This window comes from Salvelinus fontinalis, chromosome 32 (assembly GCF_029448725.1).
Source record: "Salvelinus fontinalis isolate EN_2023a chromosome 32, ASM2944872v1, whole genome shotgun sequence".
Lineage (NCBI taxonomy): Eukaryota > Metazoa > Chordata > Actinopteri > Salmoniformes > Salmonidae > Salvelinus > Salvelinus fontinalis.
In genome coordinates, this window is record NC_074696.1 from 16,530,773 (window position 1) to 16,556,496 (window position 25,724).

At 41.8% G+C, this 25,724-nt stretch overlaps 1 protein-coding gene across 1 annotated transcript in view; it reads left to right on the forward strand.

The window, feature by feature from the left end:
* The window catches only part of LOC129830522 (adhesion G protein-coupled receptor B2-like), a 564,124-nt gene extending 560,397 nt beyond the window's left edge, over positions 1-3,727 (forward strand). The window contains exon 33 of the mRNA XM_055893092.1: positions 2,408-3,727. Within this exon, the coding sequence (XP_055749067.1) occupies positions 2,408-2,593 (186 nt within the window). The 3' untranslated portion in view covers positions 2,594-3,727. The remainder of the gene's footprint in view (positions 1-2,407) is intronic.
* Positions 3,728-25,724: the final 21,997 nt, after the last annotated feature.

Genomic DNA, 25,724 nt, shown 5'->3' on the forward strand with positions numbered 1-25,724 from the left:
CACAAAGCAAGGGGCTGGGCCCACGGGTGTGTAACAGGGCCATTGATTTCATCCAAATGAACTGGGATACGCATCCAGACACACACAATTCACTGTCATCAGAGGGGGTAGGACGAAGAGGACCAGGAGTTTCCAGCCATTGAATCCATTTAGACCGATTTGGGGGAGGTGCTTTTCAAAATGTCCACCTCAGGTGGTCGTTGGCAATAGAAAAAACAACATACTACATCAGAGATGGTATAGAAGCAAGAGACTCTCCCTTGTGAATACTGTGGTGGTGGGATCCAAAATGAACCTACATTACCGTTAACGGTACCCCCTGTATTTTGCCTCGTTATTGTTATTTTAGTGTGTTACTTTTTTTCTTAATTTAGTTTATTTTATTAGATATATTTATTTGTTTTGCAAATATTTTTCTTACTTATTTAAAAAAAAGAAATATCTGCATTGTTGGTTAAAGGCTTGTAAGTTAGCTTTCACGGTAAGTATTCAGCGCATGTGACAAAAAAGATTTGATTTGATTTGACATTATAGTCATTGGTTAAAGCCATCCAACCAACTCTTACCACGAAGAAATCACCTACAGTGGGTTATCTTCCTTCCCTCTAATATCTTTGCTACAGGAGAAGGGTGTGATGAAGGAAAACTTCAAAAATGACTAATTTGAGGCAGAAAGGAGTTGGAGCACTCAACACAAAAAACAGAGATTGATTTATTTTAGCTCACTCTAATGCATTATATAGGAGGAGAACAGGTGGCTGACGTTTCCATGTCTTCCTTTTGATTGATCTGTCAATGATTTGTGTCATTGTTGTGGAGCACGCCTCCTTTCTTTTGTCTGCTGATGCGTGATGGCCCACCTGAACTACAGAGTTCTGTGTGATGAAGCAATAAGCCTCATTTAATTGGACATTCCAAATGGTTCGTTCACCCTAGGATTCTCTGACTCTGGTCCGACAGCATAGCATTATGGGGTATTGTGATGTCATTATGGGGTATTGTGATGTCATTATGGGGTATTGGGTGTAGATGGGTGAAAAACTAAATTGATTTAATTCATTTTGAATTCAGGCTGTAACACAACAGAATGTAGTCAAGGGGTTTTCCAGGAGAGTTGGAGAGAACCCTGGTCCAGGTCCATCCATTTAGCCACTGTTGCACTCATAGAAATGGAAGCATTCTAGATTATAGAATAGATAGATAGATAGATAGATAGATAGATAGATAGATAGATAGATAGATAGATAGATAGATAGATAGATAGATAGATAGATAATATTTATATGGTTTCACCCACCATGGAACACTACCATGAAATATGTAGCTCTGTTCATTGCAATTCTATGCATTAATAAAAGTGATTGTGTGTATTTCTGGGCCAATGATTGTCCACACATATCACTATGCCTCATGGCTACCTACCCTTGCGTCTGTAAATATCTGATGCTTAATGTTACCTCCGCTTCAGTTTTAGTTGATCCCAGAACATGAATTTCAACATGCATTGTACATACATGAAAGGACCACCGGCAGACCGTATGCAGCGATCACAGTGCCGGCAGGCTGAGTCCGGTGAGAACCAGGGCAGATCAATCCATTACCGTCAACACTGATTGGGAAATATTGGAGAAGATAGCAGGGGAGAAAGCAGGTAGCTTTGACTTAAAAAACGAAGAGAAAAGTAAGGTAATGCGTTATTTTATGAAATGGAGATTGTAATGCTAACAATGAGCTCATGCTAGCACAGTGTCCGTGTTCAGTTTGTGATGTTAGCATTCATGTGGTGTGGACAGGTGCTTTTTCTTAAGTTACGTTTATTATCTAGTTTGATCCATTGACAAGAACTGGTTTATACCAGTCTGTAACTAGCCTTTCAAAGTTTCCATACCTAGACACACAGATGAGGTGTGTTGCTATGATACACCATTAATGTGCCTCTGTGTCAAGAGTCAACACACATAATGATGCACTGTATGGAGGGTTGAAGGGTAGGTTTTGGACTTGGCCTTAGTTATTAGCAATCAGCTTGTTCAGAAGAATACCCATGAATTGATAAACAGCCAGTCCCCTGGGTGGGTTTATGCTGAGGCACAAACTGTAGGATCAGCTTCACCATTAGGGGTTAACATGCAAAAACTGACCTTAGATCAGTGGCTAAGGGCAACTCCATTTCTCTCCAGGAAGCCACAGATATAACATCAGTTAACCCAAATCCTAACTTTAACCATAAAGGATACATATATCAAAATTGACCTTAGATCAGAAGTTTCACCCTGCTCAATTGTTTATTAATAATAATAATAAATAAGCATTAATTTTATTTGTAGAGCACTTTTCATTATACACAGAAATCAAAAAGATCTGACGCTCCATGTCTCCTGTGTGTTTGACCTCCGACTCTGTGCAGGACAAGTCGACCCCGACCCAAGACGACCAGCACTCCTGGGACAGCTTCAAGACCATGACCCCTGAGCTGTCCATCGTGCCGGGGGAGCACAAGGACAGGATGGAGCTGCACATCCAGACCACCTGGGACTCCTCGTCTGCCAACACACCCGACACGTCCGAGGGGGACTTCCAGACCGAAGTGTGATGAGACAGAGAAACACGCACAAACACACATACAGAAGCACACACACAAACGCACACACGAAGAAACACACACATACACACATGCAGAAACACACACATACACACACATGCAGAAACACACACACACACATGCAGAAACACACACACACGCAGAAACACATATACACATATACAGAAACACACACACACATAGAAACACATACACATAGAAATATAGCAGTAATATATTCACACACACAGAAATGCAACAACAGGTACATTCAGAATCAGAGAAACACACACACATAACCACAAACACACCGTTTCAAGTGCAGACATACAGGTACCAACATGTACAGACAGACACACAGCACTCCTCCACGCCACTCTTCACACCCTCAAATGTGCGTTCTACAGGATTATATAATTTGTTTACTACTACAGTGGACAAGGACAAAGGAAAGAAAACTGGTCTCTGCTATATTTTCACACAGACACTTTAAATGAGAGAACAGGGGCGTGAAAAGAGACTGGGACTGAGACATTTTTAAATGAACAAAAAAACGACAAAAAATTCTTGATTTTATTCGCGGTGAAAAAAGGATCCTCTTTCACCTGTTTGATGATTTGAAAAAAAAGAAGAATATTTCTGCACCGTTCTGTTCTTTTTATAGAGAAGAAATCTCACTGATGTTTGGCACACTGTTAAACCCCTTAGGCTCCCTGCCTTCATTTCTCCCCCCCTTTCCCATCTAATGGATGACGCAAGCGCTCTGATTTTCCCCCCTTTGTTTTCGGAGGGGTTGGGGAGGTGGCGGTAGGGAGGTTTAGAAAGGATCATTGACGTGTGACATCCTCTGCTGTTGCTGCCGTCCAAGTGTCTCACACTCTTCTCTCATCATCCTTTTTCAGCGTCGTGTTTATTTTCCTTTTTTGTATTTTTATGATTTTATGATGTCCTTCGTCTTAGTATTTTTTGTGTTTTGTTTGAAAAAAAATATGAGGGACAAAAAAAAACGTCCAACGGAGTTTCAATTGTTGTCTCAATGTCTATTCCATGAAAGTCTCCTTTTATTTAGATTTTCGGTTCATGCTTGTGCTGCCTTTTTCCTGTGAGAATTTTTCCATGTGGAATTTTAAAGAATGATTTATAACATATCTGTGACACGTGAGCTTGCTTTCTGAGGTAACATGCATGGCATGTTCTCAAATGGTACACCTGTGGGAATTGAAAAAAATAGTTTAATCTAGATTCACACACATTTCTGTCTTTCTTTTATCCAGTTTGGTAAAAAAAAAAGTATTTTGACCCTCAAACTATCACCATGTTTTATATACATGGATTACCACCTGGAGGCGTTCTGATCCCAACAACAAACTATTGGTAAAATAAACTATTGGTAAAATAAACAAACAATCAAGATCAACTCTATTCTTATAAAAACATAAATAGACATGTAAATAATGTTATAAAAAATGACTGCTATTTTAGCAAAATGACAGATTATGTACTCTGTAAAACGAAAATGTAAGTGTTTCCCTTATATAATGTGAAGCTTTTTTCCAAAGTACAATGCTATTTAGTTCTAAAAAGCAGATGTGCCATAATTTGATAGTAGTATCATGTCGTTTTAAAATTTGTTTTATAAATATACATGTCATATTTATGTGTTAAAAATTACTGCCATTTAAAAAGGCAGTACACCAACATGTTACATATACTTAATTTTATGGATCAAAAGTGATTCATCCATTGATCCTGAGAGACATCAACCTACAATATGGCTTAATTTTCTTTATTTAGCCACCATTACAATCTCTGTTAGTGAAACAATGGGTTTGGTAGGGTCTATGGCAGGATGCTTCAGAATGCCCAAATCCTCAAAGTCACTTCAAACCAAATGACATTTACATTTTACATTTACATACATTTACATATTACATTTACATTTAAGTCATTTAGCAGATGCTCTTATCCAGAGCGACTTACAAAGTTATAACCATAGGCATAAGGTGCTCCATCTCTACAGGTGATCTTTATATCATGTCAAGATCCCTGATACTGGTGCCCCTCCACCCTCTAGTGGTATGGATAACTTGTTATCATGTCTCCAGAGAAACCTGGATTAAAATAAATACTTTTGACAATTGCCCTAAAATAAATACTTTTCGGAGAATACACACCAATACCGACTCAGATCGTATCTGAGTTCCGTATTGCAGTTTTATCAAGTTTTTATACCATTGGCAGACTTTGTATATCATTGGAAGATTTTATATCAACAAAAATATGGTAATTTTGGTGTTGTAGTCATACGATACGTGGTATAGAAAAGTACAATCTTAGGCGACTATATGGGTAGCAATGTCTCTGTAGATGATCTGTCTAGCTGGTCAAAATTACTGATACAGGTCCCCCTCCACCTCTGGTGGTATGGATAACTTGCTATTATGTCTCCAGAGAAACCTCGATTCAAATAAAAGTATTTTATATCAAATGACTACAGGCGGAATTAGCTGGGGTCAAATGACCCCAAAGAACTTGCATTTATTGAAAGTCTATATTGATACAGAAACATTAAACAATGATTTAGATTTATTAAGAACAAGTTGACACAGAGTCATGAAAATATTGAAGAATTGATTCAAACCATGTTTGGGTTTCATTGATCAAAATGACCCCAGTCGGTAGTTTGAGGGTTAAGGTCTTGAAACATCTGAATCAATTACACACATAACCAATCAAAGCTGGCTATCTGTCAGGAGGGTGTAGCCTATCTGAAAGTGTTGCTGTGGCGTTTCCCCTCTCTCAAGTTGGATCCCACGTCTTGTTCTAAGTGTTTCTCAGTTGTTCTTACTCCCACTGCTTTAGTGCGCTGTATTGATCACTGGGCCGTGCATCCGCTCTCAGCCCCTCAAGAAAACAGGGAAATAAAAAATAAGCTACACTTTCAGATGTAATGACCAGAGGTGTGTTTGCTACTCAGCTTGTCGGTAGTTGTCTCTGTTGTGAAAGAAAGAGAGGAAGGAAAACTCAGAATAGATAGATAGTAAGGCTAACAACGCAGAAACGCTGACAGGGTTTTGTAGAAAATGCAGAGACGTCTAAAATCTAATACATATCCAAAAACATTTTCATTGCATCTCTTTTCTCGCTCTCTCTATTGCTCTGTCTGTCTGTCTGTCTGTCTGTCTGTCTGTCTGTCTGTCTCTCTCACTCATTCTTTCTCTCTGTGTGTGTCGCTCTCTCTCTCTCTGTCACGTTTCAAGTTTGAATAGTCATATGTACAGGAGACACATGGTAGGGCCTAAACACCTTCCAAAGAATGAAATGCTTACTTGCAGGTTCCTTCTCAATAATGCAACAACAATAAGACATAATAAAATATAAGAATAAGAATTATCTCTCATTCCTCAGTCTCCCCTGGATCATGGAAATCCTTATGTAACAGTGTAGTCCATTCTATCTGCTCTCACACACACAGCTCTGGGAGTCACGGCCAAAACCTGAGCTGAATAAACCACAGGAGTGTCAGCAGGAGAGATGGTGAAGAGAGGAGACAGAGAGAGGAGAGTAAAACGGAGGAGAGATGTGAGGGAAACATAAGAAGAGATAGATGGAGTAGATCGAGATTACAAAAATGTAGATTTAATATATAGTGACCTACATAGGGTCCTGGTCAAAAGTAGTGCACTAATTAGGGAATAGGGTGCCATTTTGGATGTAGACCAATAACCTTTGAGTTGATCTTAAAAAGTTTGCTTTCACATTGAAATAAGGGTTCAATAAAACTTGTTCATTCCATAGCCAACATTTTGATCCTCTCATATAGGCTAGATTGACTAGGTAACTACACACACAAAAAACCCCATCTGACTCATGTTTATATCTATAGCATCTAAATCACTGTTCTCTCCACTCTCCACTCCCTTCACTACCCAGCACTCACTGATTGAATCGAGAGAGAGAGAGAGAGAGAGAGAGAGAAGAGAGAGAGAGAGAGAGAGAGAGAGAGAGAGAGAGAGAGAGAGAGGAGAGAGAGAGAAGAGAGAGAGAAGGAGAGAGAGAGAGAGAGAGGAGAGAGGAGAGAGGGAGAGAGAGAGGAGAGAGAGAGAGAGGGAGAGAGAGAGAGAGAGAGAGAGAGAGAGAGAGAGAGAGAGAGAGAGAGAGAGAGAACTAGAGATGGAGCACAGCGGTGAGTCCTAAGTGTTTATCCAGGGGAATGGCCATTTGTCCTGACATTTTCCGAGGCGGTCCTCAGACCATCTGTCTAAATATCCCTAATGGTACCGTATGGAACATACACGCAGATGGCAAAACAAGAAAGCAGGCCTGTCTAACCTTTACCGCTAATCAGCTGATATACAGATCTACGGCTGCTGATCTGAGGTCAGTTTTGCATTTTGCCTCCCTAATGGTTTGGGTTAGGGATTTGGGGAGGGTCCCAGATTCCAGATCTGTACCTAAGGGCTAATTCTCTCTGACACGTCATGCAACTGTGAAGGGAAGGTTTATGGTAGATATGCTTCACCTTACGCAGAGGAATGGCTGATGGTATCCTAATCCTCATCCTGCTAGTCCCAAATACCACAGCCAGGTTGATAAATAAGACACTACAGAGACAGGTAAGTCAGTGAGTGATGAATTCACTTCCTGAATTGACAAACTTCTACAGATCCTCACTGGTGTTTATAAACTGGTCCATGATCATGTGACTGTGCCTAAGTCTACTTCATTCCACCAATCGGAGTCCACTTTCTGATCATCTCTGATCTTTTGAAGGGCAATCTGGGATACCAGAAAACCCATCTGATTGACACAGATATTGACTCCTTTCTCTAACTCTAAAGGGATGTTTTCAGAGAGTTTACTGTTGTATTGGTTTGTTGAACACGGGCTTTTGAAAAGTTTCGGCATATGAAAATACAATCGGTCTATGAGAGCCTAAATCATGAAACTTCAAAGTTGTGAATCTTGTAAAGATGTTATGAATTGCACGGATGAGGTATTGAAAGCAATGTGACGGAAATGTGTCTTTATAGTATGTGGTTTGATGCAAGACAATGATGTGTGCTCATTTCTAGATTAATGAGAGTTGTGATAGATGCAAGAAAGACAAGCTATGATCTTGGACTACATGTGTACCTCCAACCTACCATGCTTGAGATGTTGACCTACCTAATCCCACAACCATCAAAACTCTCCCATTGGTGTTACAATGTTGCCCAAAAAAGTCGCTCCTACCCTTTCCTCCCTCATTTATGTTTTTTATAAATATGATTGTACAAAGTAGTCCTCTAATGTTTTCATAGTGTCTTTTTTATATTAAAATAAATTTTCAAATTGATTCAAGTGTTTCATGTGTATACCTGGTGCTTTGATACCACTGTCATAGACCTTCTGTAGCATGGATACCACTGTCATAGACCTTCTGTAGCATGGATACCACTGTCATAGACCTTCTGTAGCATAGATACCACTGTCATAGACCTTCTGTAGCATGGATACCACTGTCATAGTCCTTCTGTAGCATGGATACCACTGTCATAGACCTTCTGTAGCATGGATACCACTGTCATAGACCTTCTGTAGCATGGATACCACTGTCATAGTCCTTCTGTAGCATGGATACCACTATCATAGTCTTTCTGTAGCATAGATACCACTGTCATAGTCCTTCTGTAGCATGGATACCACTGTCATAGACCTTCTGTAGCATGGATACCACTGTCATAGACCTTCTGTAGCATGGATACTACTGTCATAGTCCTTCTGTAGCATGGATACCACTGTCATAGACCTTCTGTAGCATGGATACCACTGTCATAGACCTTCTGTAGCATGGATACCACTGTCATAGACCTTCTGTAGCATGGATACCACTGTCATAGACCTTCTGTAGCATGGATACCACTGTCATAGTCTTTCTGTAGCATAGATACCAATGTCATAGTCCTTCTGTAGCATGGATACCACTGTCATAGACCTTCTGTAGCATGGATACCACTGTCATAGTGTTTCTGTAGCATGGATACCACTGTCATAGTCCTTCTGTAGCATGGATACCACTGTCATAGTCCTTCTGTAGCATGGATACCACTGTCATAGTCTTTCTGTAGCATAGATACCAATGTCATAGTCCTTCTGTAGCATGGATACCACTGTCATAGACCTTCTGTAGCATGGATACCACTGTCATAGTCCTTCTGTAGCATGGATACCACTGTCATAGTCCTTCTGTAGCATGGATACCACTGTCATAGTCCTTCTGTAGCATGGATACCACTGTCATAGACCTTCTGTAGCATGGATACCACTGTCATAGACCTTCTGTATCATGGATACCACTGTCATAGTCTTTCTGTAGCATGGATACCACTGTCATAGTCCTTCTGTAGCATGGATACCACTGTCATAGACCTTCTGTAGCATGGATACCACTGTCATAGAGCTTCTGTAGCATGGATACCACTGTCATAGACCTTCTGTAGCATGGATACCACTGTCATAGACCTTCTGTAGCATGGATACCACTGTCATAGTCCTTCTGTAGCATGGATACCACTGTCATAGTCCTTCTGTAGCATGGATACCACTGTCATAGACCTTCTGTAGCATGGATACCACTGTCATAGTCCTTCTGTAGCATGGATACCACTGTCATAGTCCTTCTGTAGCATGGATACCACTGTCATAGTCCTTCTGTAGCATGGATACCACTGTCATAGTCCTTCTGTAGCATGGATACCACTGTCATAGTCCTTCTGTAGCATGGATACCACTGTCATAGACCTTCTGTAGCATGGATACCACTGTCATAGTCCTTCTGTAGCATAGATACCAATGTCATAGTCCTTCTGTAGCATGGATACCACTGTCATAGACCTTCTGTAGCATGGATACCACTGTCATAGAGCTTCTGTAGCATGGATACCACTGTCATAGACCTTCTGTAGCATGGATACCACTGTCATAGACCTTCTGTAGCATGGATACCACTGTCATAGTCCTTCTGTAGCATGGATACCACTGTCATAGTCCTTCTGTAGCATGGATACCACTGTCATAGACCTTCTGTAGCATGGATACCACTGTCATAGTCCTTCTGTAGCATGGATACCACTGTCATAGTCCTTCTGTAGCATGGATACCACTGTCATAGTCCTTCTGTAGCATGGATACCACTGTCATAGTCCTTCTGTAGCATGGATACCACTGTCATAGTCCTTCTGTAGCATGGATACCACTGTCATAGTCCTTCTGTAGCATGGATACCACTGTCATAGACCTTCTGTAGCATGGATACCACTGTCATAGTCCTTCTGTAGCATAGATACCAATGTCATAGACCTTCTGTAGCATGGATACCACTGTCATAGTCCTTCTGTAGCATGGATACCACTGTCATAGTCCTTCTGTAGCATGGATACCACTGTCATAGTCTTTCTGTAGCATAGATACCACTGTCATAGTTCTTCTGTAGCATAGATACCACTGTCATAGTTCTTCTGTAGCATAGATACCACTGTCATAGTCCTTCTGTAGCATGGATACCACTGTCATAGTGTTTCTGCTCTCTTGCCAGCCACACTGAGTGTACAAAACAAGCTATTTTCATGACATTCCATGACATTCACAAGGTGAATCCAGGTTAAACCTATGATCTCTTATTGGTGTCACTTGTTAAATACACTTCAATCAGTGTGGATAAAGGGGAGATGACAGGTTAAAGAAGGATTTTTAAGCCTTGAAACAATTGAGACACGGATTGTGTATGTGTTCCATTCAGAGGGTGAATGGGCAAGACAAAATATTTAAGTGCTTTTGAACGGGGTATAGTAGTAGGTGCCAGGGCGCAGCGGTTTGACTGTATCAAGAACTGCAATGCTGCCTGGTTTTCCACGCTCAACAGTTTCCTGTGTGGATCAAGAATAATCCACCACCCAAAGGACATCCAGCCAACTTGACACAACTGTGGGAAGCATTGGAGTCAACATGGGCCAGCATCCCTGAGGAATGCATTAGACACCTTGTAGAGTCCATGCCCTGAGGAATGCATTAGACACCTTGTAGAGTCCATGCCCTGACGAATTGAAGCTGTTTTGAGGGGAAATGGTGGGGGTGCAACTAAATATTATGAGGTGTTCCTAATATTTTGTACACTCAGTGTATCATAAAGCCTTACATATGGCCTAGTTTTATCCTAACTCAGTGGTGTTAGGAAACTCTTGGTTTACAGACCGTATCAGGCCTGCAAGTCACATTATGCTGGTTTGTCATGTATAATACCTATTGGAATCCAGACAGAGTTAGGATATCAAAGTTGGAATTTTTATTAATCAGCAACCCGCAATCAGAATGACTGTTAGTATAATGGAAATTGATGGAAATTGACACTACCTAAACCATTTAAACTGGAATAACCATTTCAGTACTGTATTTAATGTATTAAATGTATTTTAGTTATCTTTGTGTAGCATAAAATTAATCAATCAATCAATGTACATGCAAAAACACAGATATTAGAAACAATCCTAAAAATTAAACCCGCAGTAGAGCATAGTGGGAAATATGATAATGTGGGAATGTTTTTGATTGGACTGTTTTGCTTTCCACAATGTAAAACAATTACCAACAATGTTTTTTTTCACCACTGAGTGTTAATTCCACTCTAGAAGCAAGGCGTGTTAGACTTTGTATTGCCATTTGATTGCTAATTTCATTATGATGAATCAATAACAACAAAGTGACAACAAACAAATAAAGTGCAACAAGAAGTTTGTTAAATAGTTTTGATCATAGATACCCTGTGGACTTGTGTTTGTGCATCGTCACTGAGCTGAGTGAGAGGATACGACACAGTGCACACGCCTCATACACCCATTGCCTGCTCCCAGAGGCTTGTGGGTAATTAAGTGAGAGCGCAGACGGGTCCGCCCATGTGGCGACCATACGTCCCCTAAGGAGAGGCCACTCTGAGATGAGAGTTGAGAGGTAGAAGGGGAACGAGAGCGGAAGGACTTAAAGGAGGACTGAAAGTGATGGAGGGAGGAAAGAAAGAGAAAGGGACGGGTTACATAGAGAGATAACCCATTTGAGACAGAGAGAAAAAGTAGGAACAATTTTAGAAGCACTACGGAAAAGAAGAAGAATACTTTATTGATACATTTTTCTCGTAGTCTACGGGAATTCGAGTTCTCCCAGAGGTTTGTGGGTAATGAACTCAGAGTTACAGACGTGTCCGCCTGTGTGGCGGCCGCATGTCCCCCAGGGAGAGACCACTCTGCGTTGAGAGTTCACACAGGAAGGGAGAGAGGGAATGAGGGAGAGAAGAAGAGTGGGAGGGAGTAAGATGACAGAGAAAACGAGAGACATGAACATTTCAAAGACAAAAAGGTCAAGAGAGTAAGAAAATCAAAGAGGGAGAGAGAAGTGAGGACAATAATTAATGGAAAAATTGAGAAAGCAAGGAGCCGGAGAGGGCATGGGGTGAGAGAATGACTAACAAAGGCAAAAGGTAGAGAGAAGAGCAGCCCAAGTGAGAGAAACAGAGAGGGAGAGATCTAGCTGTGGGACATCACTAAAAAACATTGAGAGACGAGAACAGAGACAATTCGAGGTAGTCAGAGTCGGGCCAAGGGAAAGGGAACAGGGAAAATCCATTGGGTTGATGCTGATGTCATGTTTCCCTGTCCTAAAACTCCCTGCTCTGTGGCCAGCAGACGGTTCAGTCCCCCAGGCTCTCCAACCCAGTCTGGCAGAGAAACACACAGAACAAAAGTGATGGATGGAACAGCAGGACAGGAGAAAGGAGGAACGTAGTTGTAGATTTACTTAAGGTCAGATGAAAACAGGTGTGATTTCATTACAGTACAGGTCTTGAACTTGTGGAGAGTCGTCCATTCAGTTGATATACTGTAAATGAATGTAATCTAGTCTTACAATGCATTACAGGGTGATAGAATACACTCTAATCTTAATAGACGCATTTTAGACACAGGTTGTTCAAAGACAGTGTCACCACCACAAGTGCCCTGCAGATTTTGCCTAGCTCTAGTTATGAATGCACTTATAACAGTCCTAAAGCATTTTATTAACAGTAGTTGTAAATACTTTATTATGTGAAGCGTGACCAGGTAACTCAGTTTCCTCATCCATACCATTATGGATCAGATCCCCCTAAGTGTCTCTCTATGGCACTCTAAATGATGGCTCCAGCCTTTGGCATTGGCAGGGACAGGAGAGTGACTGGATCTGGGCAACTGCCCTGTCTCAATGGCATTGGAATCCTATTTATCAGAAAGGGCTTCCGTTGCGCTTCATCAACATTCCAGTCCCACTGATCCGTAGAGTGGTCCACTGCAGAGACCCCAGTGGAACACTGGAGTGAACATCTAAGCACCGGAGCGAGCCATTGTTGCTCTAGACAACAGTTTGTTGCGGATCCTTCCAAGCTCTCTGGAGTGTTTGGCACAATGCAGGAGTGTCGTGGGGGAGATTCAAGGACTCAAAGTAGCTGGGATGACCCTCACTTATTAGCTATCACACATGCACCTGCCTCCAAACACACACATGACCATATGCACATTATTATCCTATTGTCGTGGCTAACATCAAGCATCACCCAAGCATTGATGAAACCACAAAGTGTCCATTAAGACAATTATTTTGTATCCCTATCACTGGCGTGACTGCATTATAGGGCTGTAATGGGAGAGTCAATATGACTGCTTCTGGCCCTGCTCAGACTTTTTCACTACAGTGTCAAGTGTTTCCCACCTTTCACGGATGTCTGAGAAGGACGGGGTAAGGAGGTGCAATGTTCCCCAGCGGAGGTGCCTCGTAGCTGGGGTAATGAGACAGCACACGCAGCCTTTCTCTTCAGCACCAGCTTCCTAGTGAGAGCTGACCAGGCGTGAGAGCTCCAGATGAGCCACTTCAAACGCTGTCTCTCGGCGCATGTTAAAGTTACATCGTTTTGCTGTTTCTCACACAAACACACAGGTGGCTTTCTCCTGGCTTACGATTTTTCACATCCAAATTAACTAGAAATGAGACCCTGGGTGTGATGTTATTCCCAGTAGGTGCTTACATGGATGTGACCATTGTCCAATGGAAGGAGTGGAAGATATGAACATTTGACACTGTGATGCTGGGTGGTAACATGGACAGCCCTGTCAAACCCTTTTTTGTCTCACACCTTTTTTAAATAGGGAAGATCTTGTGATCTTTGCCAGTGATGTGCAGTAACTAGAGTTTTTCTGGCATGTGTTTCTGTGAGGCTAAGACTCAGATGGTGGGAGGACGTAGAATGTTTCAAACAAACACAAGTGAATTATTTTCATGTCACATTCATTTGCCCATCCTATCTCCCCCCACCCCTCTCTCTTTTTTAACTGGGCATCCTTTCCCTCTAACTCATTGTTTCTGTCCATTTCTCTATATCTCTATCTCTCTCTGTTTCTGTCCATTTCTCTATATCTCTATCTCTCTTTCTGTCCATTTCTCTATATCTCTATCTCTCTCTGTTTCTGTCCATTTCTCTATATCTCTAGTTCTGTTTCTGTCCATTCCTTTCTATCTCTCTCTGTTTCTGTCCTTTCCTTTCTATCTCTCTCTGTTTCTGTTTCGGTCCATTTCTATATGTTACCTCTTTTTCTGTCCATTTCTATGTTACCTCTCTGTTTCTGTCCATTTCTATATGTTATACTCTCTGTTTCTGTCCATTTCCCTATATCTCTACCTATGACCGTTTCTGTCTATTTTTCTATCCATCTCTGTTTCTGTCCATTTCCCTATATCTCTCTCTCTGTTTCTGTCCTTTTCCCTATTTCTATCTCTGTTTCTGTACATTTCCCTTTTTCTATCTCTGTTTCTGTCCATTCCTCTATATCTCTATCTGTTTCTGTCCATTCGTCTATATCTCTATCTCTGTTTCTGTCCATTCCTTTCTATCTCTATCTCTGTTTCTGTCCTTTCCTTTCTATCTCTCTCTGTTTCTGTTTCGGTCCATTTCTATATATTTATATCTGTGTTTCTGTTCATTTCTCTAAATCTCTATCTTTTCTCTTTCTGTCCATTTCTCTATTTCTCTATCTCTGTTTCTGTCCATTTATCTATCTCTGTTTCTGTCCATTTCTCTATTTCTCTATCTCTGTTTCTGTCCATTTCTCTTTATCTCTATCTCTGTTTCTGTCCATTTCTCTATATCTCTATCTCTGTTTCTGTCCTTTTCTCTATATCTCTATCTCTGTTTCTGTCCATTTCTCTATATCTCTATCTCTCTTTCTGTCCATTTCTCAATATTTCTATCTCTGTTTCTGTCCATTTCTCTATATCTCTATCTCTGTTTCTGTCCATTTCTCTGTCTCTGTTTCTATCCATTTCTATATATTTTTATCTGTTTCTGTTCATTTCTCTAAATCTCTATCTTTTCTCTTTCTGTCCATTTCTCTATTTCTCTATCTCTGTTTCTGTCCATTTATCTATCTCTGTTTCTGTCCATTTCTCTATATCTCTATCTCTGTTTCTGTCCATTTCTCTATATCTCTATCTCTGTTTCTGTCCATTTATCTATATCTCTATCTCGGTTTCTGTCCTTTTCTCTATATCTCTATCTCTGTTTCTGTCCATTTCTCTATATCTCTATCTCTGTTTCTGGCCATTTCTCTATATTTCTATCTCTGTTTCTGTCCATTTCTCTATATCTCTATCTCTGTTTCTGTCCATTTCTCTGTCTCTGTTTCTGTCCATTTCTCTATCTCTGTTTCTGTCCATTTCTCCATATCTCTATCTCCCTTTCTGTCCATTTCTCTATATCTCTATTTTATAATTGTTTTCACATTTATTTAACCAGGTAGGCAAGTTGAGAACAAGTTCTCATTTACAATTGCGACCTGGCCAAGAAAAAACAAAGCAGTTCTACACATACAACAACACAGAGTTACACATGGAGTAAAACAAACATACAGTCAATAATACAGTAGAAAAATAAGTCTATATACAATGTGAGCAAATGAGGTGAGATAAGGGAGGTAAAGGCAAAAAAAGGCCATGGTGTCGAGGTAAATACAATATAGCAAGTAAAACACTGGAATGGTAGATTTGCAGTGGAAGAATGTGCAAAGTAGAAATAATGGGGTGCAAAGGAACAAAATAAATAAATAAATACAGTAGGGGAAGCGGTAGTTGTTTGGGCTAAATTATAGATGGGCTATGTACAGGTGCAGTAATATGTGAGCTGCTCTTACAGCTGGTGCTTAATCCAACCAAAGTGACTGATTTCAAAACGGATTTACGGCGAAAGCAAACCTTGCGATTATGTTACGTCAGTACATAGCCACAGAAATGCACAGCCATTTTTCCAGCCAAAGAGAGAAGTAACAAAAAGCAGAAATAGAGTTAAAATGAATCACTAACCTTTGATGATCTTCATCAGATGACACTCATAGCACTTCATGTTAGACAATACAGGTATGTTTTGTTCGGTAAAGTTCATATTTACATCCAAAAATCTAATTTTAGGCGGGACGCTACTGTCTCAGAAAATGCAGAGCGCCAAATTCAAAATAATTACTATAAAAATCTAACTTTCTGTCACGTTCGGACCTTTATTTCCTTTGCTTTGTCTTTATTTAGTATGGTCAGGGCGTGAGTTGGGGTGGCAGTCTATGTTTGTATTTCTATTACATTTACATTTAAGTCATTTAGCAGACGCTCTTATCCAGAGCGACTTACAAATTGGTGCATTCACCTTATGACATCCAGTGGAACAGCCACTTTACAATAGTGCATCTAAATCTTTTAAGGGGGGGGGGGGGGCAGAAGGATTGCTTTATCCTATCCTAGGTATTCCTTGAAGAGGTGGGGTTTCAGGTGTCTCCGGAAGGTGGTGATTGACTCCGCTGTCCTGGCGTCGTGAGGGAGTTTGTTCCACCATTGGGGTGCCAGAGCAGCGAACAGTTTTGACTGGGCTGAGCGGGAACTGTACTTCCTCAGTGGTAGGGAGGCGAGCCGGCCAGAGGTGGATGAACGCAGTGCCCTTGTTTGGGTGTAGGGCCTGATCAGAGCCTGGAGGTACTGAGGTGCGGTTCCCCTCACAGCTCCGTAGGCAAGCACCATGGTCTTGTAGCGGATGCGAGCTTCAACTGGAAGCCAGTGGAGAGAGCGGAGGAGCGGGGTGACGTGAGAGAACTTGGGAAGGTTGAACACCAGACGGGCTGCGGCGTTCTGGATGAGTTGTAGGGGTTTAATGGCACAGGCAGGGAGCCCAGCCAACAGCGAGTTGCAGTAATCCAGACGGGAGATGACAAGTGCCTGGATTAGGACCTGCGCCGCTTCCTGTGTGAGGCAGGGTCGTACTCTGCGGATGTTGTAGAGCATGAACCTACAGGAACGGGCCACCGCCTTGATGTTAGTTGAGAACGACAGGGTGTTGTCCAGGATCACGCCAAGGTTCTTAGCTCTCTGGGAGGAGGACACAATGGAGTTGTCAACCGTGATGGCGAGATCATGGAACGGGCAGTCCTTCCCCGGGAGGAAGAGCAGCTCCGTCTTGCCGAGGTTCAGCTTGAGGTGGTGATCCGTCATCCACACTGATATGTCTGCCAGGCATGCAGAGATGCGATTCGCCACCTGGTCATCAGAAGGAGGAAAGGAGAAGATTAATTGTGTGTCGTCTGCATAGCAATGATAGGAGAGACCATGTGAGGTTATGACAGAGCCAAGTGACTTGGTGTATAGCGAGAATAGGAGAGGGCCTAGAACAGAGCCCTGGGGGACACCAGTGGTGAGAGCGCGTGGTGAGGAGACAGATTCTCGCCACGCCACCTGGTAGGAGCGACCTGTCAGGTAGGACGCAATCCAAGCGTGGGCCGCGCCGGAGATGCCCAACTCGGAGAGGGTGGAGAGGAGGATCTGATGGTTCACAGTATCGAAGGCAGCCGATAGGTCTAGAAGGATGAGAGCAAAGGAGAGAGAGTTAGCTTTAGCAGTGCGGAGTGCCTCCGTGATACAGAGAAGAGCAGTCTCAGTTGAATGACTAGTCTTGAAACCTGACTGATTTGGATCAAGAAGGTCATTCTGAGAGAGATAGCAGGAGAGCTGGCCAAGGACGGCACGTTCAAGAGTTTTGGAGAGAAAAGAAAGAAGGGATACTGGTCTGTAGTTGTTGACATCGGAGGGATCGAGTGTAGGTTTTTTCAGAAGGGGTGCAACTCTCGCTCTCTTGAAGACGGAAGGGACGTAGCCAGCGGTCAAGGATGAGTTGATGAGCGAGGTGAGGTAAGGGAGAAGGTCTCCGGAAATGGTCTGGAGAAGAGAGGAGGGGATAGGGTCAAGCGGGCAGGTTGTTGGGCGGCCGGCCGTCACAAGACGCGAGATTTCATCTGGAGAGAGAGGGGAGAAAGAGGTCAAAGCACAGGGTAGGGCAGTGTGAGCAGAACCAGCGGTGTCGTTTGACTTAGCAAACGAGGATCGGATGTCGTCGACCTTCTTTTCAAAATGGTTGACGAAGTCGTCTGCAGAGAGGGAGGAGGAGGGGGGAGGGGGAGGAGGATTCAGGAGGGAGGAGAAGGTGGCAAAGAGCTTCCTAGGGTTAGAGGCAGATGCTTGGAATTTAGAGTGGTAGAAAGTGGCTTTAGCAGCAGAGACAGAAGAGGAAAATGTAGAGAGGAGGGAGTGAAAGGATGCCAGGTCCGCAGGGAGGCGAGTTTTCCTCCATTTCCGCTCGGCTGCCCGGAGCCCTGTTCTGTGAGCTCGCAATGAGTCGTCGAGCCACGGAGCGGGAGGGGAGGACCGAGCCGGCCTGGAGGATAGGGGACATAGAGAGTCAAAGGATGCAGAAAGGGAGGAGAGGAGGGTTGAGGAGGCAGAATCAGGAGATAGGTTGGAGAAGGTTTGGGCAGAGGGAAGAGATGATAGGATGGAAGAGGAGAGAGTAGCGGGGGAGAGAGAGCGAAGGTTGGGACGGCGCGATACCATCCGGGTAGGGGCAGTGTGGGAAGTGTTGGATGAGAGCGAGAGGGAAAAGGATACAAGGTAGTGGTCGGAGACTTGGAGGGGAGTTGCAATGAGGTTAGTGGAAGAACAGCATCTAGTAAAGATGAGGTCTAGCGTATTGCCTGCCTTGTGAGTAGGGGGGGAAGGTGAGAGGGTGAGGTCAAAAGAGGAGAGGAGTGGAAAGAAGGAGGCAGAGAGGAATGAGTCAAAGGTAGACATGGGGAGGTTAAAGTCACCCAGAACTGTGAGAGGTGAGCCGTCCTCAGGAAAGGAGCTTATCAAGGCATCAAGCTCATTGATGAACTCTCCAAGGGAACCTGGAGGGCGATAAATGATAAGGATGTTAAGCTTGAAAGGGCTGGTAACTGTGACAGCATGGAATTCAAAGGAGGCGATAGACAGATGGGTAAGGGGAGAAAGAGAGAATGACCACTTGGGAGAGATGAGGATCCCGGTGCCACCACCCCGCTGACCAGAAGCTCTCGGGGTGTGCGAGAACACGTGGGCAGACGAAGAGAGAGCAGTAGGAGTAGCAGTGTTATCTGTGGTGAGCCATGTTTCCGTCAGTGCCAAGAAGTCGAGGGACTGGAGGGACGCATAGGCTGAGATGAGCTCTGCCTTGTTGGCCGCGGATCGGCAGTTCCAGAGGCTACCGGAGACCTGGAACTCCACGTGGGTCGTGCGGGCTGGGACCACCAGGTTAGGGTGGGCGCGGCCACGCGGTGTGAAGCGTTTGTATGGTCTGTGCAGAGAGGAGAGAACAGGGATAGACAGACACATAGTTGACAGGCTACAGAAGAGGCTACGCTAAAGCAAAGGAGATTAGAATGACAAGTGGGCTACACGTCTCGAATGTTCAGAAAGTTAAGCTTACGTTGCAAAAAAAAATCTGATCTGATTGACTAAAATGATATAGTACTGCTGGCTGGTGAAGTAGCCTGGCTAGCAGTGGCTGCGTTGTTGAAAGTGAAGCTGGCTAGGTGACCTCGACAATTTCTCTAAATTTCTCTAAACTACACAATTATCATGGATACAAGGACAGCAAAGACAACTAGCTAACACTACGCTAATCAAGTCGTTCCGTTGTAATGTAAGTTTCTACAGTGCTGCTATTCGGTAGAAGTTGGCTAGCTAGCAGTGTTAGCTAGCAGTGTTGGCTAGGTAGGAGGACGGCAGCGCGGCAGGCGAAAATAGCTGGCTAGCTAACCGATAATTACTCAAAGCTACACAATTATCTTAGATACAAAGATAGCAAAGAAAACTATGTAGCTAGCTAACACTACACAAATCAAGTCGTTCCGTTGTAATGTAATCGTTTCTACAGTGCTGCTAATCGGTGGCTAGCTGGCTAGCTAGCAGGGTTGACTACGTTACGTTACGTTAGGACGAGAATACCTGGCTTCTATGTTTTCCTATTTCTGTGTTTGGCCTGATATGGTTCTCAATCAGAGAAAGGTGTTTTGTGTTGTCTCTGATTGGGAACCATATTTAGGTAGCCTGTTTTGTGTTGGGTTTTGAGGGTGGTTGTCTTCAGTCTTTGTGTGTCTGCACCAGATATAACTGTTTCGGTTTTCACGTTTGTTGTTTTGTATTTTGGAAGTGTTCAGTTTATTGTCTTTTATTAACTTCTACTGCCTCAGAAACCCGGATCCGGGAGCACCCCCCACCCCCCACACACTGTTTAGCATAGCTAGCATAGCTTCACAAGTAGATAGTAGCATCTAAATATCATTAAATCACAAGTCCAAGACACCAGATGAAAGATACAGATCTTGTGAATAAAGCCACCATTTCCGATTTTTAAAATGTTTTACAGGGAAGACACAATATGTAAAGATGTACATCTATTACCTAAAAACACATTAGCATAATCCACCATCTTTTATTTGTCCACCAACACCAGTAGCCATCACCAATTCGGCTAAACTAAGATATTTATAGCCCCTAACCAACAAAAAAACTCATTAGATGACAGTCTGATAACATATTTATGGTATGGGATAGGTTTTGTTAGAAAAAAGTGCATATTTCAGGTAGCTGCCATAGGTTACAATTGCACCCACCGTCACAAATGGACTAGAATAATTACAATGAGCAACGTGTTTACCTAACTACTAATCATCAAACATTTCGTAAAAATACACAGCATACACGAATCGAAAGACACAGATCCTGTGAATACAGACAATATTTCAGATTTTCTAAGTGTCTTACAGCGAAAACACAATAAATCGTTATATTAGCGTAGCACATAGCACATAGCAGCCCAGCATTGATTCTAGCCAAAGTGAGCGATAAAAGTCAACATCGCCAAAAGATATTAATTTTTTCACTAACCTTCTCAGAATTCTTCCGATGACACTCCTGTAACATCATTTTACAATATACATATACAGTTTGTTCGAAAAGGTGCATATTTAGCCATACAAAACCGTGGTTACACAATGAAAATAGTAGCAAAACAAGCCTGAAAATGTCGGTCGCCATCTTTCAGAGTGATCTGGTTTAATTAATAGCTAATCATATACTTGACTAAAAAATACAGGGTTTACAGGAATCGAAAGACAAATTAGTTCTTAATGCAACCGCTGATTTACATTTTTAAAATTATCCTTACTTTTCAATACAGGGTTCGCCAAGTGAAGCTATACCAAACAAAATGGCGAAATGTGCGTTTAAAATATTTCGACAGAAACACGATTTATCATATTAAATATTGCTTACTTTGAGCTGTTCTTCCATCAGATTCTTGGGCAATGTATCCTTTCTATGTTATAAACGTCTTTTGGTCGATAGATGTCCTCTGTCCTTCGAAATGTCCACCACCAACGACCGACACCCCAAAACGTGTCCAAAGTTTCAGAGTGCACAACAAATAAATTCCTCTAAAATCGCACTAAACGGATATAAATTGCTATAAAACGGTTCAAATTAACTACATTTTGATGTTTTTAACACCTAAAACGAGTAAAAACATGACCGGAGAAATATTGCTGGTTAGAAAACGATTTGGAACGAGGCAGGTCCGATGCCCTTCACGCTTCAGGCGCACGACGAGAAAGGGCGGTCTCTATACATTTTGGTCTTTTATACTGGCTGTGAATATCCCATCGATTCCATTGAAAGCGTGATGACGTACAGACACCCAGAGGAAGACGTAGGCAGTGTCGGTTTCTTCATAGCATTCACTGTCGCCTTAAAAACAGACCCCAGATCAGAGGTAAAAAAAATTGAAATCTGAACCCTGTCATGAAAAGTGCTGTAGAAATTGTTCTGTACAACTCAGAGACAAAATTTCAACTTCTATAGAAACTAGAAGGTGTTTTCTATCCAATAATAACAATAATATGCATATTGTACGATCAAGAATTTAGCACGAGGCAGTTTAATTTGGAGACACAAATATGCTAATGCGGAACAGCACCCCCTATAGTTCCAAGAGGTTAACTTCTTCTGGTTGCAAGCCGGAGGCCGGCAACAATATGACAACAGCCACTTCAAGTGCAAGGCGCGAAATTCAAAATATATGTTTTAGAAATATTTAACTTTCACACATTAACAAGTCCAATACAGCAAATGAAAGGTACACATCTTGTGAATCCAGCCAACAATGTTGTGCAGACTCAGGACAACTGAGCTTTGGAGAAATACGCAGATTTAAAGAGGAGTCTGTAATTTGCTTTCTAATGATCATGATCTTTTCATCAAAGAAGTTCATGAAGTTCATGAATTTATCACTCTTCTTTTGGGGAATGCTGCTTTTTAGTTAGCTTTCTCTATCTCTTTCTGTTTCTGTCCATTTCCCTATATCTCTATCTCTGTTTCTGTCCATTTCTCTGTCTCTATATTTCTCGGTTTCTGTCCATTCCTTTCAATCTTTCTCTGTTTCTGTCCATTTCTCTATATCTCTATTACTCTCTGTTCCTGTCCATTTCCCTATTTCTCTATCTCTGTTTCTGTCCATTTCGCTATATCTCTATGTCTGTTTCTGTCCATTTCTCTCCATTGCTCCCTTTCTCTCATCTTCACTGCAGCTCCTTCCTTCCCCTTACACCCCCAGTCTATGACGTTTTGTGAGACAAACACAGCACATGCTTGCTACACACTATAATATACAGAGAACATACACTACCGTTTGGAGGTCCTCAACTGACAGCTTCATTAAACTCTCTGGGATCGTTCGGGACGCTAGCGTCCCACCTCGCCAACAGCCAGTGAAATTGCAGGGCGCCAATTTCAAAACAACAGAAATATCATAATTAAAATTCCTTAGCCATACGAGTGTTTTACACCATTTTAAAGATACCCTTCTCGTTAATCCAACCACAGTGTCCGAATTCAAAAACGCTTTTCGGCGAAAGCAGAACATGTCATTATGTTAGGACAGCCCCTAGTCACAGAAAGCATTCAGCCATTTTCCAAACAAAGAAAGGCGTCACAAAAAGCAGAAATATAGATAAAATTAAACACTAACCTTTGACGATCTTCATCAGATGACACTCCCCAGCCCAGCCTCACATTCAATTCACGCATATATGTACAAAATGCATTTCAGCAGATTTCGTGCGTTTTTGTGCATTTTGGGGGTGTTTCAATTCGTTTGAAAATACACGAATTTCTGTGCTACTTAATTCGTGCGAAAATACACGAATTTCTGTGCTACTTAATTCGTGCGAAAAGACACAAATTTAACCAGTAGGCGACACACAAGCCATTGCAACAACCATAGACGCGATCGCCTGTATTTATTTATTTTACGTTATGAATATATAGATATTTTGTCTTTTTTTAACCATTTAACCATAAGAGGTTATATATATATATTGTCTTTATTTAATCCCTATTAAAACATTGTGGTTTTATGCCTATATGTACTGTTTTCGATTTTTTCTGAACAGACTTTTCAGGATAGAATGAATGTAAGCAATGCATGATGGTTAATGGTGTTTTATTCGGTTGTAGTTCCATTTATTTCTTAAAAAATAAACGTGTAAACCATTTTTATTGAACAGAATGTAACTGAAAATACAATGGCAGTCTGCCATTGTCCATCAATAACAAAACATTTTTTTTTCGTATAACATTTGGGGAAACGTATGCAGTCATTGTAGTCTTACATTTTGTTGGCCAACCAAAATTACCAAAACGTTAACCCGTAATAAGGCTAGGGTGGCTGAGTGTAAATACATGGCTCTGAGTGTAAGCACCTTTTCACTAGAAACGTTCTTGTGTTCAAATTACCGTCAGTGCAAAATAGCTAGAAAGCTTTCGTATTTCCACTTGGCTGCACCTACGGTTACGATAACGATAAATCAAGTGCAATACCTGCGTCGACCTGTGTCGAGCAGCAAAACACCGGAAAGCTTCTAGCCTACCGGAAAGTTACAAAAAGAACAAGAATAGTTACCTCATCCGGTCATGTGACACTCTGGATTCCCCCTAAAAGCAATTTCAACCGTTTTGAAAAATGACGCCTGGTAACCCCCAAAAAATACCAGGTGCATGAAAAGTTTGGACTTAGAATATTTTTTGAAAACCTCCATAAATCACTCAGGCCAGCACCCATTGATTTGGAGCGGTAGTATAGCGCTCCCAGAGCGGGTATGGAAGTCTGGATCCCCCCTAAAAGCATTTAAGGCTCTGTGTGTCTTTAACCTGTCTAGGATGAGAGTGCCGCTAGCGGCACTCCCCCCCCCCCCCCCCCACTGAAAAGGCAGAGCCGCGAAATTCAAAAAAAATATTTTTTTAAAATATTTAACTTTCACACATTAAAGTCCAATACAGCTAATGAAAGACACAGATCTTGTGAATCCAGCCAACATGTCCGATTTTTAAAATGTTTTACAGGGAAGACACAATATGTAAAGATGTACATCTATTACCTAAAAACACATTAGCATAATCCACCATCTTTTATTTGTCCACCAACACCAGTAGCTATCACCAATTCGGCTAAACTAAGATATTTATAGCCCCTAACCAAGAAAAAAACTCATCAGATGACAGTCTGATAACATATTTATGGTATGGGATAGGTTTTGTTAGAAAAAAGTGCATATTTCAGGTAGATGGCATAGGTTACAATTGCACCCACCGTCACAAATGGAATAGAAAAACTACTTAGAGCAACGTGTTTACCTACTTACTAATCATCAAACATTTCGTAAAAATACACAGCATACACGAATCGAAAGACACAGATCCTGTGAATACAGACAATATTTCAGATTTTCTAAGTGTCTTACAGCGAAAACACAATAAATCGTTATATTAGCATAGCACATAGCACATAGCAGCCCAGCATTGATTCTAGCCAAAGTGAGCGATAAAAGTCAACATCGCCAAAATATATTAACCTGTTGGGGATGGGGGCGCTGTTTAGACTATTTATGCTAATGTGGCTAATTTTTTAAACGGCTTCCCACAAAATCCTTGATCGTACAATATGCATATTATTATTATTATTGGATAGAAAACAGTCTATAGTTTCTATAGGAGTTGAAATTTTGTCTCTAAGTGGAACAGAGCCCATTCTACAGCAATTTCCCTGACATGGAGTCAGATTTGAGAAACGTTGGCCACTTTTCTGAAGTCATTTAAAAGGGCTCTGTCGTTGCTATGACTATACGGACACTTCTTACGTCTTCCCCTGGATGCCTTTACGTGATGACGATTCCAACGGGCTCGATTGCTCGTTCACAGGCCCTACAAATGAAAAAAACCTTTAGCTAGCAAGTCTTTTCTTGCTGCGTAACGCGCGTGGAAGACACCGACCCTCTCCTGTTCCAAGCGTTAGTTTAGCCTGTTATATTTCTCCGGTCATCTTTTCACTCGTTATAGGAGTTACAAACATCACAAAGTAGTTAATTTAAAGCGTTTTATAGCAATTTATATCCGTTTAGTGCGATTTTGGGACATTTATTTTTGCAACGATGTGAAAAGTTGGGTGCGCTTTTCAGTTCATCCCGAACGTAGTTGACATTTCCACATGGCAAGAGGACAGCTTTCCACCAAAAGACGATTTCTCCCAAGAAAGGATCCTTTGCCCAAGATACTGATGGAAGAACAGCTCAAGGTAGGACATTTTTATTATGATAAATCGTGTTTCTGTCGAAACATTTTAGTGGCTTAGGACGCCATGTTTTTTGACGTA